Raw genomic sequence first — 15,912 nt, 5'->3', positions numbered from 1 at the left:
ACTGCTTATCAGAAACCAACATGGAACTTGGAAGAGGAAGAAATAACCTATGCACCCAAGTAACAAGTTCCTGTGATCTTAACAACATAAAAAAGCAGTAGCATTGTTAAAAAAAAAAAGAAAAAGAGGCAAGCAGAAGAAGCTGGGTTAACATCAGGTCACGGTTCGCTCATACCATCCACAAGGTCGCTATTCCAAAAGCGACACATAAAAGCAGCAACAATAAAAAGAAATGTACGCTGGGTACTTTGGGAGAGAAACAGGACTAGTACACATGGTGGAGATATCACCATGGGACAAACACCTGGCCTTAGAGTATGTTGGTGTTTGTATTGTTATGAGATGTCCTGGAACTAGTCTACAGACAGCAGCTGGAAGTCCTGTTAACTACTTCAGGTACTTACTGCCTGGCAGAACCCTGTGTAGCTTTTGTAGTGGAACGTCAATGAAGTTCTGTGTGGCTCATTTCCTGCAGAGCTGTAGTACCTGAAAGACTAGCAGTCTGAGTATTTTGAAGCGATACATGCAAACATTCCAACATTATAGACCTTTTCTACTAGTTCAGCCTTGCACAGGAGTTTTCAAACGTTTTCGCTGGGACCTCCTAGCAAACCACTCAAGCTCATTTTTTTTAAATAATTTTTTATTGCATAAAACCCATGCTCAACATACAAGAAATGCAGTATTTGAGGTAGTCTCACAGTATACATATGATAAAGAGCAGATATGAAGTGAGACACAGAAGCAGCAATCCTAAAACCTGGAGTGTGAACATAATACAAAAATCTTGATTCGTAGTTTCTGGAATATCAAGATGTTCCACTTCTTCCCCTCACTTCTCTTACTAAACCCTCCCCCGCATCCTATTAGTCGCCTCAGTAAGTACAACAGTTGCCCCACAATTTGTCCCATTTCTTGGACCAGCCCAACTCTGCTAGACCTCTTGTTCCGCCCTTTGACACCAATCCATGTCAGATTCCCAGTCCTACAGGCTTGTGCTATGTTGCATTTGGCCACTACGGCTGTCACAGCCAACCAGAACATGTGATACTTGGTCCAGGTCTCTTTTCCAGTAAAATTCAAGAGTAGCAGTTTAGCATCTAGCAGGAGAGTAAGTCAAAGTCCCTGGTCATGGTCTGCAACACTCCTGTCCAGTAGAGTTGTATTGTTGGGCACACCCACAATATTTAAAGAATGTGCCCTCCTGTCCAAAATCACTCAGGCAAAGCATCAATTCCTACCTGCCTATTTTAGAAGTACCCTGGAATAGAACGTCCTGCGCAAGATCAGTAACTGAACCAGCCTGAGACGGGCCTGTTTTGACATCTCCCCAGGGTTCTAAATAGCCTCAGCTCGGTCATCATGCTCTAGTCTCCCACTGTCCCTCTCCCAGGACTCTCTTGGTGTTGTCAGTGGGTCCGGGGAGTTAGTTATTGTTGGGCCTGGCCTTTTTTACAGGGTCATCCCCAAACTTTTTGCCTTCCTCCTCCTATTTCTTTAATCCTTTTCCTGAAATTAGGACTCTGGGCACTTTACCACTGCTAATCAGTGCTAAGGTGCATGTGCTTTCCCTTGTAAACTTCGTACGATTGGCTTACACTTGATTGGCACGTTTAATTTACCTGTAATTCCCTTGTTCTGTGACATCCATATAACCAGGCCCTTTAAATTAAATGCTACTAGTGGGCCTGTAGTGCAGCTTGCGCCACCCACAGAAGTAGCCTTTCAAACCTATCTCAGGCTTTCTAGCGCAGGGCATGCGTGCGCAGTTTACTGCCACAGGGACCCGGCATCTAAATTTAATTGCAGGCCTATAACTCCCCTTTTACTACATGTAAGTCACCCCTAAGGTAGGCCCTCACTAGCCCTGTGGGCAGGGTGCTATGTATGTAGAAGGTGGGACATATGCCTGCTTGTGTGGCCCGTCCTGGTAGTGACGAACAGCCTATTTGGTTTCTCACTGCTGTGAGTGCTGCCTTGCTCATAGGATTGCATTGGAAATGCCTGTCCTTATATCTAGGGAGTATTGTCTGATCTATGATGGTAGGGGAGGCATGCTTGGTATGATTGTGATGGTAGTGAGAAAAGCTGCTTACTGGTGTAGGTGGATTTCTTATTACCATTATAAAAATGCCACTTCTAGAAAGTGAGAAGTTCTCTGTGCTCATGACTCAGGTGTTTTGTAGCTTGACTCCAGTCCACGTCTGGAGCAGAGTGACAGCTGGACTTTGTGCATACTTTTTGGACAGTCTGTACACAGGAATTGTGGAGGTGTCACAGGGTGCATCTACATACTGAATGGTCTTCCTGGGCTGAGAGAAGGACGCAGGGCTTGTTTACCCCTCATTGATGTCTGGAGCCTGTGCTGCAGGAGAGGGGACCCTCCTAGAACCAGCTGTAGCTGGTTGGAACCTCTTCTCTCCCTCTTTGTAAGTGTTGTGCAAAATTGAGTTTAATTGCAAGGTTTTTCCCCCATGTTTGGAGTCAAGAAGAGACACTTTGGGACTATTAACGTGGACACAGAATGCTGCTGAAGGGACTCACCAGGAACCGCCTTGGACTGTTGCTGTTGTGCTGACCTGTGAGATGCTGGGTCACTAGGAGTAACTGCCTATGCTTGCAAACCTTTGTGCTGGCTTGTTTGCTTCAGCCCTGCCGCCCTGTGCTCTCTTTCACCATCTCGAGGTGCTGGGTGGTGTTCCCCCCTGCAACCTTTTCTGAGCACTTTATTCCTGCCAGAGGAGTGCTTTAGGGTGGAGAGGAAACGTATGTCTTGCGCGCTTCCCTTGTTTGCGGGATAGCGTGTGGCAAGCGCTCTTTGAGGATTACTAAAAGCTCAACCCGAGCAATTTATTTTTCTGACGCAGAGCGCGTCTGGAGGCGCTCTGCTGTTTGATTGCTGAAGAAATCACCACTGCGACCAGGGGCACGGGAGAGCAAAGCTTGGAGCGAACGCGCTCCTTGTGGTACCTCCGGGTTGAGGCAGACTGAGAGGAGCACCCCCGGAGCACAGGCAAGCACCTCCTTTAGTGCCTTCACCCCTACAGCCCGGAAGGGCTAAAGGAAGGGGGCTCACGCACCAGGGCGGGTGCGTTGTCTGGAGGAGGGAATACTCAACATAGCTCCATTGCTCTGCCACCCCAAAACCCCCATCTCCCTCCATCAGCTCCCTTTCTATTCTGTGGATCGCAGGGGGGGTGGCAACCTCGACGGAGGTCCCCCAGTTCCTGCTGGGCCCTTCTTCGTCCTGGAGATTTGCAGTCAGGAAACCACAGCGGAGGCCCCCCTCATTGTTTTGCGGCTGGCAGGCAGGGTAATTACCTCACCGGAGGTCCCCTGTTCCTGCTGGCCTCCCACTAGACACTAATAACCTATAAGCAGGCCAGGGTGCGCCGCTTGACGGAGATCTCTAGTCCTGCCATTGTTAACCCTGTTCTTGGTGCTGAGACCCGAGCGCGGGTGCTCCGATATTGGGGTATGGACGTTCCTGTTTTGCCCACATCGTTCTGGCACCTAGTGCGGATGGTAGATCGCACTCCCCAATCCTGGTGAGAATATTGCAAAATGATATGTACATTCTGGATGATGGGCCCATTGTGTTAGGTGCATTCATGATGTTGTTGTTGCAGTCATGATATGGATTTACTGTACGCTAATGCCATGAGCTTTTGGTGCTGTGTCACACTATGTGCAGTCATGATAATGTTTTGGCAATGCTGACCCTATAATTATGGTGACGTGCATTCTGTTAGTAATGTCTACCTGACTACTGCTTATTTTGCAGGATAACCAGTCACCTATATGTTGTATATGACTATTGCTCGCTTTTACAGAGTAACATTACTGTGTAATGTTCTTACAACTGCTTGGGTAGCAGGGTATTACTGTTATGTTGTGTTTGGTCTAAGGATATGTACAATACAGTTTATTTTTATATAACTTGGTGTTGCTTTTCCTTTGTGGTGGAAAGAGTGTGTCACGTGTATTGTGCAATCACTTTACACATGTTCTCTGGGACAGGCCTGACTGCTCGTGCCAAGCTACCAAAGGGGTGACCCGTAAGTGGGTCTCAATTGTGTGACCCTATGCAAATATTTTACTTTAGTCGCCTTTTCTTCCTTCTCACATACGAGTGTACCTTCAAATATGTGAGCTCAGCATTTCTGCTGTAGAAAAAAACATCTTTGTTTGATTAAATGGAATAAATGTTTGCTCCATGTGTAAGAATAATCCATCCCACATATAGAGGACACATAATCCATTACTTGCCTATTAGTTTACTAACAGCATAGCTACCAGGCCATGAGTATTTCTAGGTTTATGTTTAAACACTCATTTTTAGGGGCGAACGCAAAGCGCTCCGTCCCGTGTTGTAATCTCTCTTTGGGCTTCAAACCATGCCAATGTCACGTCAGTCTCTTTCATTGGTTTGTGGGCTTGCCTTTTAAAATCTGCTTGCTTTCATTAGTGAAAGGCATGCATAAGTCATGCCTTTTCCGGTGTTTAGCCCTCCTCGAGAGCAGCAACAAAGTACTGAAAACATACGAGGCTCCACGTTTTCCGTCTGGTTTCTGGACTACTTTTTTCGCTGTGCGATCTCGCTTGGCAGAAATCACGCGCTTTGCCTGACATCAACCCTATTACATAGTTAAGTGCACTTTTGCCGGGTACGTAGAGAATTGCACTTTTGCCGATAGGTTTCACTACTAGTGAACTTTTGTTTCCCGTTGTGAGTCTGCTTTGCACTAATAGTGGCCATCAGCTCGCTTATGTGAAACTTTTACTTTTCAGTTTATATGGCAAGAAAAGTCCTGTTAGTTATGTGAAACTGTTTTATTTTCAATATATGTGGCAAGAAAAGTTTAGGAGTTTACAATGCTAATTGCTCGAGCTCAAGCAAACGCGAGACCCATTGCATTGCAAATGCTTGTTAATAAATATATTACTAAAGTGTAATGTGGTTGCACACTAACATTTACACAGAGAAAATTTCCATGAAACGTTCAAAAATCTTCCCACTAACCTGCAGCTTTACTGATAATCTACATAATGTATTAACTAATCTGTGAAAATCGGGTTTCAGAAAACATGTATCCTTTGCACCCCACCAAGTAAAGTGTTCTGATCTGTTTTCAGCCTATTAAAATATTTTTATGGCCACACAGAAGTACAAACAATGGGCTTTCACAACTACTGAAATATATTTTTTAATGTGTGTACAGTTGACAGCTATTTAAACTTTGTGTGTTAGGAAAAAACTGACAAAATCCAGGAACTCTGCAGTCAGATTGAAAATTAATTGTAAGACAAATTTACCTCTGTCTCTGAACACAAGCAAATGTGACAAGAATAAAATTTAAAGGCCCTCTTCACTTTCTGACTGAACAGAACACCTGTTATTTGTCAACTCACCAGAAGGGTCGAGTAGGTCCTAAAAATTGCTTGACCTGATAAAATATGACTCGCCATAGCGAGTGGGCGAGTAGAAGTTTCGAGGTCTGGCGAGGACTCAACATCTGTGATCTTTGAAAGAGGTCAGAGTCCAATCAGTCCTAGTCCACACTTTGGATCCTCGGATGTGGACATAGAGGTAAGGCTGCTGCAGACACAAAACGAGAAGTTATGGGGGCAGGTTCTGGGTTGCAGCACCTGGAGCCGAGGCGTTGTCTCACACCAAAAGGAATTAGGCCAAGTAAAGACAGGGAATGTTTGTCTAGGAGGGTGCACACCTTGTGTTAGTATCAATTGGGGTGGTGCACACCTTGTGTTAGTAGCAACTTGGGTGATGAAGTGAATGAGGGCATTATACAGTCTGCAAGACCCAGTACTACGCTGCAGTTTTCCCAAGAGATACCTTAATTCTTGAGGGGACAGGAAAAAGGTGACAAAACTGCTACCTTTATGTACTGAAAACATTTTACTACCCACGGAGGCAGTCAATAAATCAAGAACATCACATTCTTTATAAGTCCTGTAAGAAATAAAGTTTGCTCGGCTCAAACTTCCATGAAGGTAACTTACATTTGTTTATAACAATGTTAGCAAAATTAGGGCTTGATTCTCCCGTCGGGTGTAAGTTAACATACAGTTTCTGACAGGAAACAACAGATAACTAGCTCACAACTCTCACCTCTAAACCATGATTGGTTACTTGAGTGTCACAAATATCATATTAGTAAATAATGGCTTATTGCTAAAATAAAAAATAAGCATTCTCTGAGATCAAGAGGAGGGGAGATTTACAACGCAAAGTAGATGAGTTGTAAAACATTGAGAATCGATTATTTACATGAAATACCCTTCTATCGAGATTTTTCCTCAAGCGCCTCCACAAACTCTGCGTAACCTGATAGCACAATAACAAGCTTGCACTTGTGGGAATTAAAGCTGCAACCCCGTTAAAAATGAATATTCAATTATAATGTTTAAAACGAACGTTAAGGAGCTACTTAAGGTCCAGTGGCGCGTAATCCAAATAACGAAGAGCGCGGTCTCCCAGTCCTTGCTGCCGCTCCTGCGCATGCGTGCACAACATTAAGCAATACATGCCTATTCCCTGACTGACTTCACCTCTAAGCGAGGGGCCGCACGTCTCTAAGGTGGACTAGACCATGCCACATCTTTTGTATGACGTCCAGACAGCGGCCATATTAGGTGTAAATACATTCAGGTATATACAATAGGAGAAAGAAAGGGCGCCTCCCTCTGGCACTCTATGAGTCTGTTTATTATTTTGCAGTTGTTTTTAGCAAGGGCGTTACAAGACTTTACATGAAAGCCAGACAATACATTATTATTTTAAGAACGAGGGCGAGGAGTTAAAGTGATTTGTCCAGAATCACAGGCTGTTGAGCAGAGACTCAAGCTGGTGCCCTGGTTCCAAAATCCAACATCTCTTACAGCAGGGAGTTTATGGAGCGCTACTTCCCGCACCATTTAGTATTTTAAAAGCACATGTAGGGATTAGTACGCGCCGCAACTGTCTAAGAACATTGATATTTCAAACTGGAAATGAACGCCACTACACTAAGGACGGCATGTTTTCACAGTTTTGAATTATAGACAGTTTGTAGGTTAATACATTATTTACGAGTCATGAAACAAATACACGCTTAAAACGAAACATAATGATTTGACAAGGCATTGTCCATGTCTACCGGATTATTTCTTCTTTTTAAAAGACGTTGCTTTTGCGTAACCGTGGTACCAGTTGTTTCGGCTACAAAAACAACTTCAACATGGCCGTTCGCCTAATATTCAGCGTATAATGGACTGTGCCAAGGGCGTGGTTGCACTGCTTCATTCCCCTCTCTGCAACCTTATCTGGTCTTTGTTTATCAGGCTGAGGACACCACCTGCTTCCTATACGCAAGTCACACGCTGTCATTTTCTTCTCATTTCACCCATTCCCCGCCCCTTCGCGGTTCTCGGCCAATCAGATTATATTATTACGGCCGCGTGGACTCACGTCTTCGTCACCCACTGGTCAGGGCGTTCTTGAGAACCAATTTGTGTTCATGAACATGTAAAGAGCCGTAGAGCAATGACATTTAAGAGGCGTGGCTTGTAGCTCGTGCACCGTTAGATGCAGCATGAATTTTAACAAGAAGGCGATCCAAACGGACCAATCAGAAGCACTGGTGGGCAGGGGAGCATGTCAATGAGCGCCGCGGCTCCGAGTGTGCACGCGAGCGGATACCCATGAGTACCGGGAGACATGTCGTCCTTGGTGCGGCCCTTCAGCATCTCCGAGGGTCCCTGCGGCGCCCGCCCTTCCTCTGTGCGCGGGACCCTTGCCGCCGCCTCGGCTCAGTCTCCCGCGCGGGGTGGGCGACCCAAGCTAACTCACCCGGGGAAGGCCATTCTGGCCGGTAAGGAAGAGACAGCGCCGCCTTGTCCAACAGTGGGCTTTTTGTAGATGGGGGAGGGGCGGTGCTAAATCATGATTTCGAAGTAGGTAGTGTTTTAGAGTTAATAAACAGAAATTCGAATGATAAATGCATGCATATAAATAAGTAAAACCAGATCACTGCAAAGGTAACTATAGTAAGGTAGTAATCCAACAGTTACTTATTTACTATAAAAAAAACATAGAAAACATAGTTCGTTCTGTATAATGCAAGTTAACGTAAACAGTGTACCCCTTGCAGATTTTAAAATAGTGTTAAAAACAGTGAGCAAAACGGATGGAGGACAGACATTAACGTAGGGTTGACTTTTTGTAATGGTATAAAAGCAGGCACACATTAGCTATGTGTATATTGATAAATTACCACACATACAGATATCCCTGTACGTGCAACTTCTCGTGTACCTAAGTTGTATTTAAACGTATAGGTAGAAAGAATACTATATTAGTTAATAAAAACGCATCTAAATACAGTGTTTTGTATCCTCTCACATGACATGCTGAGCTATTGTGCCAAGGTACCGATATCAATTAACCTAAATTGTATACAAACAGTAAAATATAACCAGAAATTAAAAAGAAGCCCTCATAAATTGCACGAAGGAATCCCAAATACGGTTCTGGGACACAAACATAACCTATTATTTTAAGAAAGCATTCAGGATAATCAAAACTATCACTGTGAGGACGGGGCAGAGCAGCCTGTCATCTAAAGGTGCATTCAAAGTAGATGGAACCCTTACATTATTGATACCTAATGTCTATAGGGTGGAATCTAGTGTTATATGACTGGACGGTTCCCTTCTTTACCCAGAGGGCACTAGATAAACCTGCTGGGGCCGCCAGTGTGGTGAAGATTTTCAGGAACTGGATTAATCTGATATTTAACTTTTCATTACTCGGGTCGAGAGCGGTCATGACAGCCAACCTGCAGGACTGAACTCCTAGGATGTTAAATTCTCTTCTTAGTAATTCCCTTCTCTCACTTCCCAGGGCTGGGCAGATGCAAACCATATGGATTAGGGTCTCCCTAGTCTGATGACATAGTCTACAATCCTGGAGTTGCAGCCCTGCCTTTCTTTTCCATTTCGGGAGGAAATCAAGAGTTGGTAGTTCTCCCAACCTCATCTGTAAGAGGGACTGCTTAGTTTGTTGTGCTAATGGGACAGACAGAATGCAAGCTTCCTTATTCAACGTGTATGAATGTAAGACTAGCCATCCATGAGATAGATGTGATAGAACCTCCTTGCCTTCTAGCCGTCTTAGGATCGTAGTCGCTTTGTTAATTCCTTTTCTGAAAGCTAGTGCCGGTAATGAGCTGCCCCACAGGTCGCCCAGCTCCAGCCAGGCTATACTTTTTTCCCAGTAGTACTTAAAAATATTATTGCCCCTCTCAAGATTGATTTCCTGCCAGACTAGATTTGCTAAAGTCCCTATAGGAGCTAAATGTAGTTTGTAACAACCCTTAACAAATGCTGCCGGTCTTGGCAATGATTGCTATATTAGTGAAAACTGTAGTCTAACTTGGGCTGGGGAGGCCGATTTAGGTAGTTGGAAGACTTGTTTATAGGATTTCACTAATAACTTACCTAGTATGGCCACCTCCGCCTCCCTCATTATTTCTGTCCCTTGTGCAAGAGTCGGAAGTAAAGTCGCTCTCATAACCATGATTATTGGTTTTAGGGGCTGGCTAAGGGTGGACTTTGCCAAATTACCAAAGGGCAGGTTTAGGGCTTATGCCTTCTCCCTAATTACTACTTTGTGGGCTGCAAATGTGCATTTAGAGTCAATCCTGACCCCTAGATATGTGTATGCTACTACTTCCTCAATAAGCTGACCATTCAAATACCACTTACTGCGTAGGGTAGGTTTACGATTAAAGGGGGTTATTTTGGATTTCCCATAGTTTATTTCGAAATCATTAGCCAGTGTATATTCTCCTAATGAATTAAGGAGTTACTGTAAGCCTGCTCTGAAATTCCGAAGCAACAACAGGTCATCTGCATAAAGTAGGTCAGATATTTGGCGACCCTCTAGACTTGATGGGTGGGCTGGCTGTTTATGCAGGACTGGTGATAGGTCTACTATATACAGATTGAAAAGAAGCGGGGCTAGTACACAGCCTTGTTTGAGACCAACTGTGGTTTTAATAGGCCTGGATAGATGAGAGCTGTCTCCCAGTTTGATTTTAACCCAAGTGTTAGAATAGAGCATAATAATGGCATTTAGTCGATCCATAATGTAATTTTGCCCATAATGTTTACTGCTTTGATGGTTTAAAGAGCCAGATGTCCCTCTTTAGTAGTTTCCTTTCTTTCCGTAGAGTTTTTAAAATGAATTCATCAGTCAGATGTTTCTGTAATTTTCTCTAAATCCTATGCACTCCCGGTTTCCTCAGGCATATTGCCTGTGGCAGGAGTGTGATCTTTCTATGCCCCAGGAATGCCCCCCTAAACCTGCCCCTCCCTGGAGATTGTTTAATAAGGCTTTCTTTGAAGGACTCCCATATAGCAACTACCCTTGATAGGTCATTAGCCACATTTTCCAGTTTCCCAACAGCTTCCTCTGCTTGGGCTGCAACCGAAGATGAGCTCCAATTTAGTTGCTTTAAATTTTCTGAGGAAAATTCCCCATTGAGGATGTTTGTTTCTTCATGGATATGCACTTGGCTCTGGATTGTAATTATTTGTGGATTATGGTCACTTTCTGAATGGTCCTGAATTCTAAAATCCCTCACAAATTTGAATAGGGGGGCATTTACCAGGTTGTAATTTAGATATGAAACAACCCTTTCCTTAGCTCTTGTCCAGGCCGGGGGGGTGTCTGACGGAAGCCGCCCATTTAGTGCAAAGAGACCTGCTAACTCGCAGCTCTTAATTAGCTTAGTACCAACTTTGTCTTGCTCCGGGGTGGCACATTTTGAATGGGCAGTGGAACCGTTAATTGTGCGTGGTCCTCACTTGGTATGTGGAATAGATTAAGATTAAAATCCCCGGAGACCAGCCAGTAGACAGAGTTGTATGCATTTTGAATGTGGAGCAGATGTTTTAGCAGTAAACTGGCTTCCAAACTTTCTTTTTGGGATTAATGTACACATTGATCAAGACCAACGGATCATGAATGTTTTTTGCCCAGTTGTCCAAACGGCCCACAGAAAGGGCTGATCTCCCATCTGTCCTCCGGACAGTTTCGTCCCAAGCTTAGAATTGATATAGATTGGCAGACCTCCTTTTGCCCTTCCAAACGTGTTAAGTTTTACTGCAGGTTTATTAAACTCCTCATAACCAATTAGGGGGAGATTCGTAAGTGCCCATGTTTCTTGCAGCATTACAATATCAAAGGAGCCCAGGAATTTGATAACCTCTGTATCTTCCAGCTTTGACTGGAGACCCCTTATATTCCATGAGCAGATATTTAATGATCCTTGCGTCGGAGAGATGGTTGTTGAGCTGCCATTCAGGCTTTGTGGTGTAATCTGGGGGCTAGCACTGTTGGAAGCCAAGACCAATTATCTTGTAGGTGGTCATCTCTCGGGGGTTGTCTAGCTGTTATCCTTCTTCGGCCCTCTTCTTCCCTTCCATTTGTAAATCTAGTGGAGCTGCCGCACCTTGTCCTGACCAATCTTGGCCAGGTTCTCCAGCTTGAGGCTTCCCAGGTAATCCTTGTAGGATGGACGAGGTGTCTACTATTTTCCTGTTCATTTGACTTCTCTGCAATAACCCGTGAGGGTATCTTTCCCCTAAATAGAAGCATACCTCAATTCCCCAATCTTTCAGGATGCTTCTTTTTCTATTATTTGCATTGGTAATTTCATTCATGCCAATATCACAACAGTTGGGTCCGTATACTGGCTACCCTGCGCTTGGATGAATTTTATAGCGGTAATGTCATCAGAACTCACTGGTGCCTGGTCCAGGAGTGTATTTATTAATTTGAGTATAGTAGAGCGGTTGAGCACATCTTGAGGGCCTCTGGATTTATACTCTGGAATCCATAGTAGCTGCAAGCCTCTGTCCAGCATGGCCTGGTTTAAGCTGTCTGCCGAGGTTGGCTGTGCTATTGTAATCATCCCTTAAATGATGGTTCCATGCTGTTACATCTGCCCCCTCTACTTTGGATGGCACTTCTACTAGCCCACCGGGGGTGGGCCTCAACTCAACCTGAGTGGGTGCAGAAGGCTGCAATAAGATTGTTGCTTGCCGGTCCTGAGGGGGCCAGGCCCTGCCCACCGGCTTTGGCCCTTCTATTTCCGGGTCGGGGTACGAAGGCCCCTCATGATTTAATGTCCAGGGCTGCGATGTCGGTGAGGGGCTTATTGTCCTCACAATCTCCTCTTGCACTATATGAGGTTGAGTTTCTGGGTCGACTCTGGACGCCACCTGGGTATTCTTTCTGCGCTTCCTTGTCCGCTTCCTCTCTCTCTAGGTCATTCGGTGGCAGGACTGCCCTTCCGAATCCCTAGGTTCTATTGTTTGGAGAGAATGTTCCAGGGCACTTCCTTGAGCAGCCGGAACTATTTTTCTGATTGTGTTCCCCTCTGAGTTACTTATCCTCATAGCTAGGGGTCCTTGTGAGCTATTCTGGTTCTCCTCTGAGGATATTAGAGGTTTAGGATTTGAGGGCAGACCCATTGGCAGTGGGGTCTCCATGTCCATGCTTGCTTCTTTGTTTGAACGGCGAATCTCCTTCAAAATGTCTTTGAAGATTACTGGCAATTGTCCCATGCGGTCTACTACCTCCTTACTATAACAAAAGGTCAAGTTCTTAAGTGGATTATTTTGTGTCCTTGTTATTAGTGAGTTTAATTCTTGTAGTTTGCCATCAATTCCTGCGACCAAAAACTGCGAGGGTGTTTAACAGATCTACCTGAATGTCCATTTTGTGAGACTAGAACTGCAGAGCTGTTACTGTTGTCTGCATTGAGTTAAAAATTGCTGTTCATATGTCTGCTATAGGCGTCAAGTTGTCAGCAGGCTTGTCTGAGTCACTTTTTTGGGGTGCCTGGAGGGCTTCAGTAATCCGAGTGGGAAGCCAAACACCCCCAACTTCTTCCCGTGCTCTTAATGCTGTCTCCTCCTGGGCTGCATTTTCTAGACTGATGATGGGGAAATGGTAGTATTTAGGTCTGGAACTCTTTGGGGGGGGGGGAGAGGGGTCTGTCGCCCCTCTCTCCCCATACCCCACGGGGTCTTGTCCTCATAACCAAGTATGTTGGTTAGGCTATCCTGCCCGGGGAAGGCAGGATGCTGGTTGAACGGGCTTCCCCACGCCAGAGAGTATAATGCTGAGCCCTAATCACTTGTATTGGCCAGTGACTCCCCCCCCGCCCCCCTTTCCCGATGTAAGGGAGCAATCTATAGGAAGTTTGGCGTCTTTTGAATCCATGGAGCTAGCCCTTATAGTTATGCCCTCCAGAATGTTAATGATGGGCTAAAGTGGTGGAGGTGGGGGGTGGTTTCCTTTATCCTCTAGGCCCCTACTCTGGTCGAGGGCCTGGTCCTGAGCCAATATTAAGGAGGGGGAGAAAGTTCGATGCTTGATAATCCTGCTTGTTGCCCCAAAATAGTCTGTTATTTTGCGAGGCTTAGCTGGCGCTAGAGCTGGACGGACCATCCCCCCCAGACTGGTGGCTGATAGTCTCATTAAGTGGCTTGGCATTAGCCGCTGCGATTTCAAAGTCCTGGATTGATGAGGGCTCAGTAGGCAAGGTGGGTGGCTCTGGGGGCTCATGAAAGGGTCCCCGGGTGATCTTGCAGGATAGACTGTCCTGTCTACTCCTGCTCTCCTTTTTATTTGAGTTCTGGTGGGCAGTGGTTCCTCCTTTCTCTTCCTCTTGCTTGTAAATGAGGTCCTGCCTCTTATTTTGCCTGATCTCATCTCTGCTGTCAATGGTGTGGGCAAATGTGGGCAGTATGGCAGTGTGAGCAATAGAATAACGGATGGGTTCTCAGTGAAGCTGGCTTCTTGTGAGGCTTGGTTGCTAGGTGGCTGGGTATCTTAGGTAGCCTAGCAAGACCTGGCTTGGCTAGTTACTTGGTTGATTAGTTGCTTGCTTGCTCGCTTTATGAGGGTGTAGCCAATGAGGAAACGGGATGGTGGAGGAGATGGGCAGGGGTGAGTGGGTCCCTCCAATCAGCCCCACAAGCCACACCCAACCTAGCCGGGCCGCTTCCGCCGGGGGCGGGACTCACACTCCGCAGTGGTGACTAAACCCACTGCGCTTGCAACACAGTCTCACATCCCCCCTTACCGGGTGCTCCTTCACTCCTGAGCCACTGTAGGTCCAGCTGTTGTCTGTTGTCCTTTGTCCAGGGTCCGCCGACTGATGTTGCCTCCGTCTCCTTCTTCCTAGAACGCTCCTCTGCGCACTCTGCTGCAGGCTTGGTGACCTGCAGGCAGGTGGGGGAGGGAGCTGCTGCGCACTCCGCCACTCTGCTGCTTCAGCGCTCCCTCCCGAGTCAGGTGCCAGCCAGGGCAGCAGGCTAAGCAGCAGGCAGGCAGGTACACAGGAGCAAGCTGCCAGATAGACCTGGATCCGGATGGTCACAGATGAAGCGGTGGGTGGGTCACAGGCTGAACCGTGGACCAAACGGCCCCCTCTGCCCACGGCACCGCACCGCACCAGCTCACGCCCCCTCCCTCGCCGGAGCACCGCAGCCAGGTGCCACAAGGGTTTGGGGGTTGAAGGGTTGGTGTCGGCTCGGGCGAGGCCAACAATGGTGTCTTCGGGGGAAGACTCAGACTGCAGAGTACCTCTATAGCTGATGACCCACGGCTCCCCGCCGGCTCCCAGTCGTGATTCCACTGCTCCACCACTCACCACCTTTCTCTGCTCGCTGCGTGCCTGAACCGGAATCAGTGTGCAAAAAAGGAATCACACCTTTAAACGTATATGGTGAGAACATGATCTTTATCAGCCATCGAGATTCTCTTGTCTACCCTTCTTCTGTCGCAGCCTGATAGCTATTGGCTCCACAGCTAGTGCAAAAAACTGAGGAGACGGGGCAAATCTGCTGCACCCTTCAGATCTTAAGCAAAGATTAAATCTTTCTGCCCAGCCGGATTCAGGCAAGGGAATCGTCCACTACCAGGTCTTAAACTCCCTGGGCAGCTGTCCTCACCTGTCATCTTGTGCCTTGCTAAATCACATACATTCCACATGAATCCCGCTGTGCTTTATAATTAATTTTCATGCCAAACACGAGGCTGAACATTAGTAGACATTCGATGTTGTGTTTGTAGAATCTCATTTTATTGTTTACGTCCAGCCATTGCTTTACATTTCTGCCACCTAAGCTGATCAGCTGTAAGCAGTGATCTAGTAGTAACCTAATAGTGGACAGACTGATCACCTTACTGTAGCGCCTATCAAGGTGCCTAATACTGCACCATCTTTACATGGAAATAGTGAGGTTTCTCTCTGCAATCTTCCAACCTGAGATTGCACACTATCTAAAAAAAACATCAATATAACAACAGGAAAAAATTGACCTCTACTGTAAACTTTGCTAGTCACCTCTCCTTTTACCTTTTAAATGGCTCTCACCATCAGTTCCATTCTTTGCCTGTTTTCTCTGTGCAACCTTCTCAAGGTCACATGTATGAATCTCTATTAATATTTCTGCAAATTTCCCGCTACTTGTTGCTAAGATTACAACCTCTCATTTTTAGGTTGAGCATAGCAACGTGCAAGCGCCGCTTTTCCGATGTGTTGGTATGTATCTGGGCCTTTAACCATGCCCACCGTACGCCCATCTCTATCACTCGTTCTTGGGCTTTCCCTTCAAAAATCCTTTGTTTTCGTTGGTAACTGCTTTTAAGTTTGTCCCTCCTTAGTGCAATTTTGTTACCACCTTGGCCATTGACCCTGTTACATGGATATTTGCACTTTTGTCGATAACTTTGACTGCAAGCAAACTTAATTTTCCTTTTGTCTCTTAGCGATCACGGTGGCCCTTTAAGTTGGCTTGCTTATGTCAACATGTTTACTTTTTATTTTCGGT

At 45.8% G+C, this 15,912-nt stretch overlaps 2 protein-coding genes across 2 annotated transcripts in view; one reads left to right on the top strand and one right to left on the bottom strand.

Annotated features, from left to right (window-relative positions):
- The window catches only part of CCNB1IP1 (cyclin B1 interacting protein 1), a 129,598-nt gene extending 123,054 nt beyond the window's left edge, over positions 1-6,544 (bottom strand). Inside the window, exon 1 of the mRNA XM_069226979.1 lies at positions 6,437-6,544. The gene's annotated coding sequence lies outside the window, so the exon portion shown is untranslated. The remainder of the gene's footprint in view (positions 1-6,436) is intronic.
- A 969-nt stretch (positions 6,545-7,513) lies between these two features.
- The window catches only part of LOC138286580 (tricarboxylate transport protein, mitochondrial-like), a 109,400-nt gene continuing 101,001 nt past the window's right edge, over positions 7,514-15,912 (top strand). The window contains exon 1 of the mRNA XM_069226978.1: positions 7,514-7,871. Within this exon, the coding sequence (XP_069083079.1) occupies positions 7,718-7,871 (154 nt within the window). The 5' untranslated portion in view covers positions 7,514-7,717. The remainder of the gene's footprint in view (positions 7,872-15,912) is intronic.

The sequence above is a fragment of the Pleurodeles waltl genome, chromosome 3_2, assembly GCF_031143425.1.
Source record: "Pleurodeles waltl isolate 20211129_DDA chromosome 3_2, aPleWal1.hap1.20221129, whole genome shotgun sequence".
Classification (NCBI taxonomy): domain Eukaryota; kingdom Metazoa; phylum Chordata; class Amphibia; order Caudata; family Salamandridae; genus Pleurodeles; species Pleurodeles waltl.
Note: the sequence above shows the minus strand (reverse complement) of the source record. Positions and strands in the feature narration are given on the sequence as shown.